This window comes from Colossoma macropomum, unplaced genomic scaffold (assembly GCF_904425465.1).
Source record: "Colossoma macropomum unplaced genomic scaffold, Colossoma_macropomum, whole genome shotgun sequence".
Lineage (NCBI taxonomy): Eukaryota > Metazoa > Chordata > Actinopteri > Characiformes > Serrasalmidae > Colossoma > Colossoma macropomum.
Genome location: NW_023494789.1, coordinates 7,367,755 through 7,378,814, shown reverse-complemented (window position 1 = coordinate 7,378,814; position 11,060 = coordinate 7,367,755). Strand labels below are relative to the sequence as shown.

At 39.0% G+C, this 11,060-nt stretch overlaps 1 protein-coding gene across 2 annotated transcripts; it reads right to left on the bottom strand.

The window, feature by feature from the left end:
* Positions 1 to 288: 288 nt before the first annotated feature.
* On the bottom strand, positions 289 to 9,190 carry ola1 (Obg-like ATPase 1). Of its 2 annotated transcripts, none has more exons than XM_036569949.1 (11): positions 9,073 to 9,190; positions 8,345 to 8,445; positions 7,779 to 7,922; positions 6,846 to 6,973; positions 6,108 to 6,283; positions 5,903 to 5,983; positions 5,634 to 5,731; positions 5,353 to 5,493; positions 4,151 to 4,247; positions 3,925 to 4,047; positions 289 to 803 (listed from the first exon to the last, which is right to left on the bottom strand). In XM_036569949.1, the coding sequence occupies exons 2-11, from the start codon at positions 8,443 to 8,445 to the stop codon at positions 702 to 704; spliced, it is 1,191 nt and encodes a 396-aa protein (XP_036425842.1). In that variant the 5' UTR covers positions 9,073 to 9,190; the 3' UTR covers positions 289 to 701. The 2 variants fall into 2 exon arrangements, with proteins under 2 accessions (XP_036425842.1, XP_036425841.1); XM_036569948.1 differs by lacking the exon at positions 9,073 to 9,190 and adding an exon at positions 8,547 to 8,708.
* Between the last annotated feature and the right edge of the window lie 1,870 nt (positions 9,191 to 11,060).

The following is an 11,060-nucleotide window of genomic DNA, read 5'->3' as shown; positions in this document are numbered from 1 at the left end:
CTTCTTTACCCAAGATGTGTTGCCTCCCTCTGGTGGTTGAGTTTTGCAGGTACATGATTCCACAGTTAACAGTTGCTCCAGCAATATGTGCCATCACTATACAAAACTATAATCCATATTTCAGCATGCAGGGTCTGGTATGATGGTTCTAGCCTGCTTTGCATGTCTTTATAGCATCCAAAGCAGATAGGCAAACCATGACCACCTGTGAAACCACAGCACTGAGAGAGAGTGAATGTCCTTTCTCCACAATTTGTAACAGTACAAACCCAACAGCAACTGTCATGCTATATTCATCACGTTTTACTCCTTTAATGAGCCCCTGTGATTTTTCACCCCTCATTTCCACAACACAGATATACACATCTTCCATTTCGGCTAAGAAAAACTTTGGTGCAGTCACACAGTTCTGGTCTGGAGAAGTGTTTTATTAGATGTGGCCGTCTGGTTTTGCTGTGTGGCATGCAGCATTTGAGTGCGAGAGGACAAGGCATAAAGTACACCTCCGCTATGAGGCTCTCAAATAACAAACGGCGAAACAAAAAAAAAAAAAATACACACAAATTCTTTGTGTGGATACACTGAATGTTCCAAAGCCAAAGTGAAGAAAGCTCATGGGTAATTCCTCAGATCTGCAGAATAGTTCCCCCTCATCTCACATGGTACAGTCCACCCAATCTCTGAAGGTCTATATAATGACATCATTTCTTCTTGGGCTGATTGGGTGTGTTGAATTTGAAGAAAATGATGTCTCCATCCTCCACAACGTAGTTCCTTCCCTGTTGTCTGTACTTTCCTGCAGCCTGTTGACAATTGAAATATCAGTAAGTAAATGCGTAAATAATTATGTTAAAAAAGGCAAGGATTAAATCCTCTGTAAAACAAACACACATACACACAATTCCAAAGAAGCTGAGACAGCATGTGAAAAGCTAATAAAACAGAAAGCAGTGATTAGTACATTGTTAGACTTGTATTAAATCAAAAATGGTACAAAAATACAATATTTTGTTTTGTCTTATGAAGTATTTTATAAATATATATGCTCATTCCGATTTTGGTGCATGCAACACATTATAAAAAGGTTGTGACAGGAGCATGTTTACCACCATGTTACATCAGCTTTCCTTTTAACAACACGTAATAATCACTTGGGGACTGAAGACACAAACTGATTAAGATGAGAAAAGCAGATTTTTTTGCCATTTTTCATTTATACAGGTCTTCAGCTGTGCTTAATAATGCACCACATTTTCCATGGGAGACAGTTGTGGACTACAGGTAGGCCAGTTTAGCACCCGCAACCTCCGATTATACAGCCATGTAGAATGTGGCTTACTGTTGTCATGCTGAACCTGACCCTGACTTTTGAACTGCACACTGGTAACAGTCGGGATAGTCAGACCATAATACACATTTCCACTGTGCATCAGTCCATTTCATATGTGCTGAGCCCAGTGAAGTCGGCATCGTTTCTGGATTCTGTTGACATGTGACTTCCACTGTGCACAGTACAGTACAGTAATACAGTTTTTGAACATTGCACAATGTTGCCCCTGTCTCATTTGGAACATTTTGCAGGCATCAGTTTCAGAATGAGCACAAGTTTACAAAAAAATAATGAAGCTGATTAGGTAAAACTTTAAATATCTTGTCTTTGTATTGTTTTTGTTCAAATACAGGTCAAAGTAGATTTATAAATCACTGCTTTCTTTTTTATTTGCATTACCTACTGTTATACATACTTTTTTGGAATTGCGTTGGGTTATACATCAAAAAAAAATCTCTTTTTTATTTTCTACATGATTTGAGCACAGCTGTTGTCCTTCATATTTTGTGAAAATTTCATGATGAATGGAAACACTCCAAAACGGTATGGAAAAAATCTTTTCATTACCTTACACTAAAAGTATGTTTATATATATATATATATATATATATATATATATATATATATATATATATATATATATATATATATATAGTGCAGATACGGACCAGCAACTTCAGGTAATGTTCACATCAACCATCAAAATGGGGAAAAAGTGGACTCACTGGCTTTGACTGTGGCATGATATATGGTGATGTAATGGTGTGGGGAATGTTTTCAGTGTTGACTCATTACTACCAATCAAACAATGCTCAGCCTATTTGAGTATTTTTGTTGACCACATGCATCCCTTCAAGGCCATATTTTACCCATCTTCTAATGGCTACTTCCAGCATGACAATGTGACAATGTACCAGGTCACAAATCAAAAGTCAATTTCAAACTGGTTTTATGAACATGACAATGAGTTCAGTGTTCTTCAGTGGCCTTCCCAGTCACTGGATCTAAATCAAATAGGACACCTTTGGGATGTGGTAGAACAAGAGATTCACATCATGAAAGAGGACCTGAAAAGAAAACTGGAGGAACTGCTTGATGCAATTATGTCAACATGGACCAGAATTTCAAGGCAATGTTTCCAATATCTTGTGGAATCCATGCCGCGAATAATTGAGGCTGTTTTGAGAGCAAAGGGAGGCCCTACCTGGTGACTTTAAATGTGGCACTGTCATAAGATGCCATCTTTGCCACAAGTCAGTTCATGAAAGTTTTTCCCTGCTAGATCTGCCCCAGTCAACTGTAAGTGCTATTATTGTGCAATGGAAGTGTCTAGGAGCAACAACAGCTCAGTCTCAAAGCAGGACACCAGAGCGGGGCCGCTAAGTGCTGAAGCACACAGCACTAAAAAACTGCCTCCTCTTTTGCATCACTCACTACACAGTTTCAGATTGTCTCTGGAAGCAACATTAGCACAAGAAATGTACATCAAAAGGCTCATGAAATGGGTTTCCATAGCCAAGTATCTTCACACAAGCCTAAGATCACTATGCACAATGGCTGGAGTGGTGCAAAGCCCACTACACACTCTGTAGCAGTGAAAACGTGTTCTCTGGAGCGATGAAACTGGCAGACTTATGGACAAATCTGGATTTGGCAGATGCCAGGAGAACACCTATTTATCAGAATGCACAGATCCAACAGTAAAGTTCGGTGAAAGGATATTGGTCTGGGGCTGTTTTTTTTTAGGGTCCGGGCTCCAGTGAAGGGTAATGATAATGCTACAGCATAAAAAGACATTTGGGATAATTATATGCTTCCAACTTTGTGGCAACGGTTGGTTGAAGACCCTTTCCTTTTCCAGCATGACTGAGCCCCTGTGAACAAAGTGAGGTCCATAAAGACATGAGTTTGGTGTGGAGGAACTCCAGTGGCCTGCACAGAGCCCTGACCTCCACACCAACAAACACCTTTGGAATGAACTAAAACATTGATCGCAAGCCAGGCCTTCTCATCCCACGAGAGGTTGGACAACAATGCATTAATGCTCCACATCAAATCCTCACAGCAATGTTCCAACATCTAGTGTAAAGCCTACCCAGAGGAGTAGAGGCTGTTACTGTAGAGAGGGAACCTATCTCACAAGCCAGACTTCAGTAGTCAGAGAGTGATGCATTTTTTTGTTTAACCTGACAACAACATGGCTGTTTTAGTACAACATGTAGGGGTGGACGATTTTTCAAAACAAGGTAGAAATCTGTGGGAAATGTGTCTGCAAAATATTGAGGATATCTCGCTTAAAAGCTACTAAATGCTTCAAAGAAAACTTTTGAATAACTTGTAAAGATGTAATGCCGTAAATGCCACAAAATTCACTCAATCCAGCGACTTTCTCACCGTAAAATGCTCAGTTACAGAGTGAGCACTACTTAACGTGCAAAAAATACATGTGGGCGGAATGTCTGTGGCTGAGACTAATGGTGGGTCAACTTCCCTATTAATAACCTTGATTTTTACAAGAAATGTTGGATGAGGTGCCTACAAACATTTGGACACATAAGTCTCTATGGGCCGGTTAAGATTAGCTGTATGCTTACCTTAACAGCCACTTCAGTGCCCTCCTCTTTGAAATCCGTAAACTTCATAACCTCTGCCATGATGAAGCCTTTCTCAAAGTCTGTGTGGATCTTACCAGCTGCCTGCGGTGCCTTCGTGCCTTTCTGTAGGACAGAAACACCTGATCTTGATCTAGTGCACTTGATCTAATGCAGACGTACATGGCCGTTTGGCAGACATTGCTGGAATAATACTGTGTGTGCTTACCCTGATGGTCCATGCGCGTACTTCATCAGGTCCTGCTGTGAAGAAATACTCCAGCTGTAGTGCTGCATAGCCACTCTTTATGATCTTGGTCAACACACTGAAATGTAAACAGGCACACATTTACCATTAAGAACTATAACTCTAAAGTCAAACATGGAAATTCTCCTTCAAAGACAAGTTTCACTTCTCAAAACTCTCTCTCTCTCTGCTGTGTGTGTGTGTGTGTATGTATGCAATACTGTGCAAAAGTTTTAAGCACCAGAGAAAATGATATTTAAAATGCTATTTAAATAAACATTAAGCATTTATCTGCTAATAAAAACACATTATTATAAATACAAACAATACAAATACAATAAGCAGTGGTTTTATAAATGTCAATGTGTTCATTTAATCATTTTCAATCCCCTCCTCATGGCAGCTCAGTTCTATTTCATCGAATACCAGGTATGCATTTTCTTTTTTTTTCCCCAGATGTGCTAGTGATGAAATTAAAGCATGTAGCACATGGCATATAACACAGGTGATAAAAATTGAAAGACTGGAAACCACATTCACACTGCGAATCACCTGATGAAAATTTAAATACACAAACACACATGCGCATACACACATTCAGTGGTTCCAACTCCCCCCACGATTGTAGCCTTTTACTATCATTCATACAGCTCACAGATTCTTGTTTTGGATTAAAAATTCTTACTTTGCTGTTGCTTTTGTTAGTTAGCTGATCATTGACAGGTCTCACAAGCACTTCTCAGTATAGTCTGCCAAAGGTAGCTTTAAAAGCCATTTAAAAGCTTTCTTTGAATAAAAGGGCTACAATCATGGTTTCTATCATAGCAACATAGAGTGCATGAGCAGCTGGGTTTCTGTCTGGAACTATTAATGGTTTGAAAGGGTTAAACTATAAAAATGTAGTAATGTTAGTAATAGTGCTAAAAATGAGTGGGGTTAATTTGTTATGCATTAACATGTTATTAATATGTTAACTTTGACAGTGTATTTATTTGTGTATTGCTTCTATGCATGTATGGTGCTATTAGACACAACAATCAGAATACTGAAGGGAAATAGAGTTTCCCAGGGCACTAAATAAAGTATCTGCAAAAATTAGAACAAAGATTAACGTTCACTGCTTTGAATGAAGAGATACAGAGACATGCAGGGGGAGGGAAATGGAAGCTAGAGCTGTCCCTGACCTTAGGGTTTTATTTTCCTCACAGAACTTCTGTTTCTCCTCTTCGCTCATGTCCTGGTACTTGCTCTCAAATCCTCCACTGAAAGGGATGACCAGAGCGCCGGGGTCATGGGCATCTACCCACTCCTTAATCTTCACCAGCCTGCAGGGAAGAAGATTGAAGGGACATTGAAAGGAAAAGTAATTGAAGGAAAAAGTGATGATTTATTGTGGTAAGAGTAGCATGATAAACTGCATCTTGGACATATGAGCATTGTGGTAAATTGAAATAGCAAAACCCACCATTTGTTTTTTTTCCTGATGTAGTCTTTCTCTGAGAGATTTACCAAGTAGATCATGGGCTTGGATGTCAGGAACAGATATTTATTCAGCACCTCAATCTGGAGGGGAAAAGGTTAAAATGGTTCACCTGCAGTTTCAACAAGATCAATGACTGGGTGATGATTAATTCCACAGCCAAACACTAGATCCAGTTCATATCTGGATCTTTGTGCAATCTAAAAAAGCTTCTCCAAAATCTGTATTTCGGTTGTATAAAAAAGTATTTTCACCTCTTTGTCGTTCCATTCATGGTAGTAGCGCACATGTTTCTTCTCATCAACCACCCAAGACTTTATTTTACACATAATGTCCTGTTTCAGAGACAAAATGAGAGGTGTGGAAAGAAATGAGGATTGAGTGAGAGTTGTGGTTTGCACAGGTTATATGGTATGTGGGAATGTGGACAGATATGGGAAATATTTGCAGTAGACTCACATATTCGGGTTTGAGTTTCTTGTCACTGCCCCTTACGGCTGTTTTCTCCAGCTTGTCTATAATTGGCCCGATCATTTCCTCATCCTTCATCCTGAGCTCCTCATGAATAATCTCAATGTCCCGCACTGGGTCAACACATCCTTCCACATGGATGATGTCTTCATCCTCAAACGCTCCTGCAGATATATATATATATATACACTTAACATCTTTACTATCTTTCACTACTTCCCTATCTCATCTCCATTTTTAGACACACAGTTCATATACACAGTACGTTACAAAGTATATCACTGATACATTTACCGGCTTTTGTGGACATGGTATATATTGTGGAATGAGAATAAGTCAGTGTGAACGCTAAGCAAACTAGAACTAAAATGTACCTTTTTTTTTTGGTTTGAAACGAAAGGTAAACCAAACTACAAATGTAAATGCACCCAAAATCTGTATCTTTCTGAGCTTCACTAGTATATTAAGTACATGGTCTATGGTTCAAGTCAAGAATCAATAGAATTTAACACACAACATGTCAAAAATCAGAAAGTAAATTCATACTGAAGCTGAAAATGAGTATTTTTACCCCTAATTTGGACATTATTCTCTTAATTAGCTCCTATCCATAAACACACACACAAATGCATAAAGCATCTCTACTGCCTCTCTCACACACAGAAGTCTCACAAAATACTTCCAGGGTTGGATTATATAGGCACAGCAGTTACAGTACTAACTCACGTGTCATATGGAAAATGCCATCACAGGCACTGATGTGAGAGAGGAAAGCATTGCCCAATCCCTGCCCTGCGTGAGCTCCCTTCACCAGGCCAGCAATGTCCACCACATTCAGAAAGGCTGGGACCTTACTGTACAGAGACAGAGAGAGGAGTGAGCTGGTAGTTACTGTGCTGTGGTTGTGTAATTTAGAGAGATAAAACAATGTATGCATTGCAACTACAGTGGTAGCAGGAAATCCATCCATTTATAAAAGTGAAATGTGCCATTGTAGACACTTAAGAGTCAGAACTGTTTGCACTGGTGATGATACGAAGCAGACATCCAAAGTATTTAATGCTTCTTAAAGCTACATAGAAAATTATTGCAAAAAAATGAGTATGAATAGTTTGCCTTATGTCTGAGTTTTGCAATTAAGTTATTTTTTTAAATCAAGGCAGAGAGGTACATGAAGGGCATTCTAAAGCAACCCAAAGAAAACTTTCAGGTTTTACCAATATTTTATCAACATAACATATAAACAGTAAGAGAACATGCATAGGTTCACTGATAATTTTAAATATCAAATAAAATAGCTATAGACATTGTGATTATTCCTGATTTTTCTGCAATGCACCACTTCATGGCAAACACTTAGAATGACCCTATTTACATCGCAAATTTTGAAAAATCAAAACTGAATGGAATTCTCCTTTAATGCCTAGTTTAATGGCAAGTTTAATGTCAAGACCAGGAGCAGCTGATCTAGATTATTACTGCATGGCAAATGAACATATTCTGTGCTTTAGTCCGTCCATTTTTTTGCTATTCAAAATTTCTGCAGAGTATAATAAGCAGTGCCACCAGATGCAGTAATTCTTTGTTGATAAGACTGGGACTTAATGATTCTTGGCAGTGACTTTAAATGTGTTTCAGGTGTAGGTTAAGTGTAGATACCTGGCGGGCTTGTGGTACTGGCAGAGAAAGTCAAAGCGCTCGTCTGGAATGGGCACACGACTCTCGTTCGGGTCGATGGTGCAGAAGGGGAAATTCTCCGCCGCCGCCTGACTCTTCGTCAGCACGTTGAAGAACGTTGACTTACTGAAATCGCATTTATGCAAAACACTGATTTACACCTAAGGCAGGAGGTATGTTAACATGCAGTAACTTGAACTGAATTCTTCAGCATAAATTTACGATGAATTAACAGCAATTTGGCATCATAAGACAATACTTAATAATTTCCATGCAAACTTAAAAACAGCAAATCGCTAATCACATATGGGAATATATCTCCAGCAGATGAATCTCATATATCCCACAGCAGTAACACTTTACATGATTACATAACCTGACACTTGGCCATACTACAGCCATTACAGAGCAACTCAAACATATAGAAAATATGCAAAATCACAGAACATGCAGCACTTCCAAACATAAAATTATCACTGTATGCATTTAGAAACACACGTGATGACATTTCAGTCATTACAACTGACAAGACTGAAAGCAAAACATACCCCACATTTGGTAATCCCACAATTCCAATTTTCAGTGAGGTCCCAAAACGTCCGATCAGAGGGGGTGGCTTTGGTCCATCTCCTCCCTTCTTTGGAGGCATCTGTAACAGAATTCACATACCTGTCATTTTCTTTGTCACATGGCAGGCAGCATGACACAGCAACACAACCAGCTCAAACGTCCCCCAAGGCAACACCACACCTTTTTGGGAGCCATGACTGAATTATCTCAGCACTCTGTCATTCAGAAATGTGAACAGTAATTTTCACATAGACTGCTGTAAGAAAAGGCTGGGATCTCCTAACTGCAGTAATCCAGTCTGGTTGCCATTCCACCAGAGACTGGGCAGCGAGTGGCCGAGTCCCAGAATAGCAGCAGCATGAGTGAAGGGGTGTAAGCTGACCAGCCCGGCCTCATCACAGCTAAATATAACTCTCATTCCGTCCAGAAAACGAGAAGACGTTTCACATATGAACTGTAATGTCCCCGCAACACTACGCAGCCCCTGCTTTCTTAGAAGGAGGTTCTTCTGCTTCTCACATACTACTAAACCCGTCTCCACAGAGCTGCAACACCAGCTAGCTTTACACCCCATTCATTTCTCTACGGTTAGCATGTTAGCTTGCCGGACACTGATGCAATACACTACAAACAGCCCACATTTTTCAAAACAAATGTTCCATAAACAAACGGAGAATGAGTTTGCACACGTGTATGTTTATATCACCTTGAAACAACGCTCAATGTGACTGTGGTGTGATAATTTCACAGTGCTCGCACACCGCACGCTTCACACCGCTCAGACGACGGCACGAAAAGAAGAAACCAGGCGGAAGGGTGAGACGTTTCCGTGCTCCGATTGGACGAAACGACGGTGGACGGAACCACGCAAAGGAAAACGTCACGGCGTTCTGTGAGGTGACGTCGTCGACAACGTAGCAATAAATTGTAGGGTGGATTCATTTTAGATGTGGTGAGTTTTAAGCAAGAAAATTATATTATCACACAATTGTTTCTTATGTTAGGAGAGTTGCATATTCATTATGGTCTCTCCAAGCCTAATTTTACGTGCTTTTTGGAAGATTTTAAACGTGTCATCCTTGTACAATATTCAAAAAATAAGAAAGCACTGAAGATAATCAACGCATACAAATAATGTAATATGATGTGATGGAATTGTTTTCCTTTCTCTACGAACCCCTGGCAATGAATGTTTATGAATGAATATTTTGAGTACTTAAATGTTATTTGTACTTCTTGTTACTTTTTTGTGGTAATATAAAAAACTTGTGGCAAAAAAAGCTGAACAGAAAAAAACCCAAAGGATAGATAGATAGGTGGAAGGATGGATGGATGGATGGATGGATGAATAGATAGATAGATAGATAGATAGATAGATAGATAGATAGAGCTATATGCAAAAGTATTGAATACCCTTGCCCAATCATGCAATTATTTGATTTTCTAAGTCAAAACGTTTTAACACATTTTTTACATGGAATAAACTTAAATGCGACATTTTTCTGCAGTTCATTTAAATTTTTAGTATAGCTTAACATATTGGAAAAAAAATATAAAATGAGCCATAACTTTAGTACAGGCCACATTTTATGCTTTATTTTTTCCCTAGTAATTGTAATTGTGTATTAAAATGTGCATAAGTGTGTTCCCTGTAGAGGATGTGTGCTTTTTTCCAGAAAGTCTTTTGTATTCGACTGTATTTCATCTTGCATTATTGTGAAATTGATCCTATTCACCTCTGCCCACTCATCTCTTATGATGAGACAGAAACTCACACCCATCTTACATTTATGCATTTGGCAGACGCTCTTATCCAGAGTGACTTACTACTGAATTTTGTTACAGAGGCAGGCAAATGTAGCATTAGGAGTCTTGCCCAACAACACTTCGGATGTTTGTACATTTGGTTCTTTTGGTCCAAAAAAAAGTTTAAAAGGATGCATTGTTGCAAAACTCAGCAAAGACCAGCATAGCTGCTCAACAACAAAACCAGCACATGTTGTGTTTTGGATGCTGGTATGATGGTCAAACAGACTGACCATGACCAGCTAAACCAGCACTAGACCAGAATAAACCTCTATTCTCTCAGAATGAATATCTATGAAGGTTAATTCTGAGTTTGGTCAGTTAAGCCATCTTTGGTTAATTTTGTGTTCATATTTGAAACTGGCTCGAATGGCAGTGTCCACATTTGTACTAACTAGCAACACCAACAGGGTTTGTTTTAATTGAACAAAAGCAGTAAATACACCCTTACTGATGTAGTATTGAGAGTCTTGCCCATGGAAACCCTCATCTACCGTTTGGAGGGCAGTGTTATTACCATTATGAATATTAATATGCTACACCACCAATCTGTAGATAATTATGATACGCAGCAGTGACATAACTAGGCTCGTATGGGCCCCAGTGCAAAAAAAAAGAACCACATAAATAGCCACAGGGCATCAGCACTCAGCAAAGTGCTTCTGTTTTTGGAATCTGTGTTTAAAAAAAAAAAACACTGTCAGTGTCCACCAAATGTCATAGCAGAAATGTGCATGATCACCTAAGTATTTAAAACAAAAAACAATTAAACCAGGTTTCTGCAACAAGACATTTATTGCATATTTTCAGAAATATCTGGGTAAACACAAACAGATAAACGATAAATAAAGTCCATGTTCATGGCTGAAGCATTTGTTCCAGTTTTCC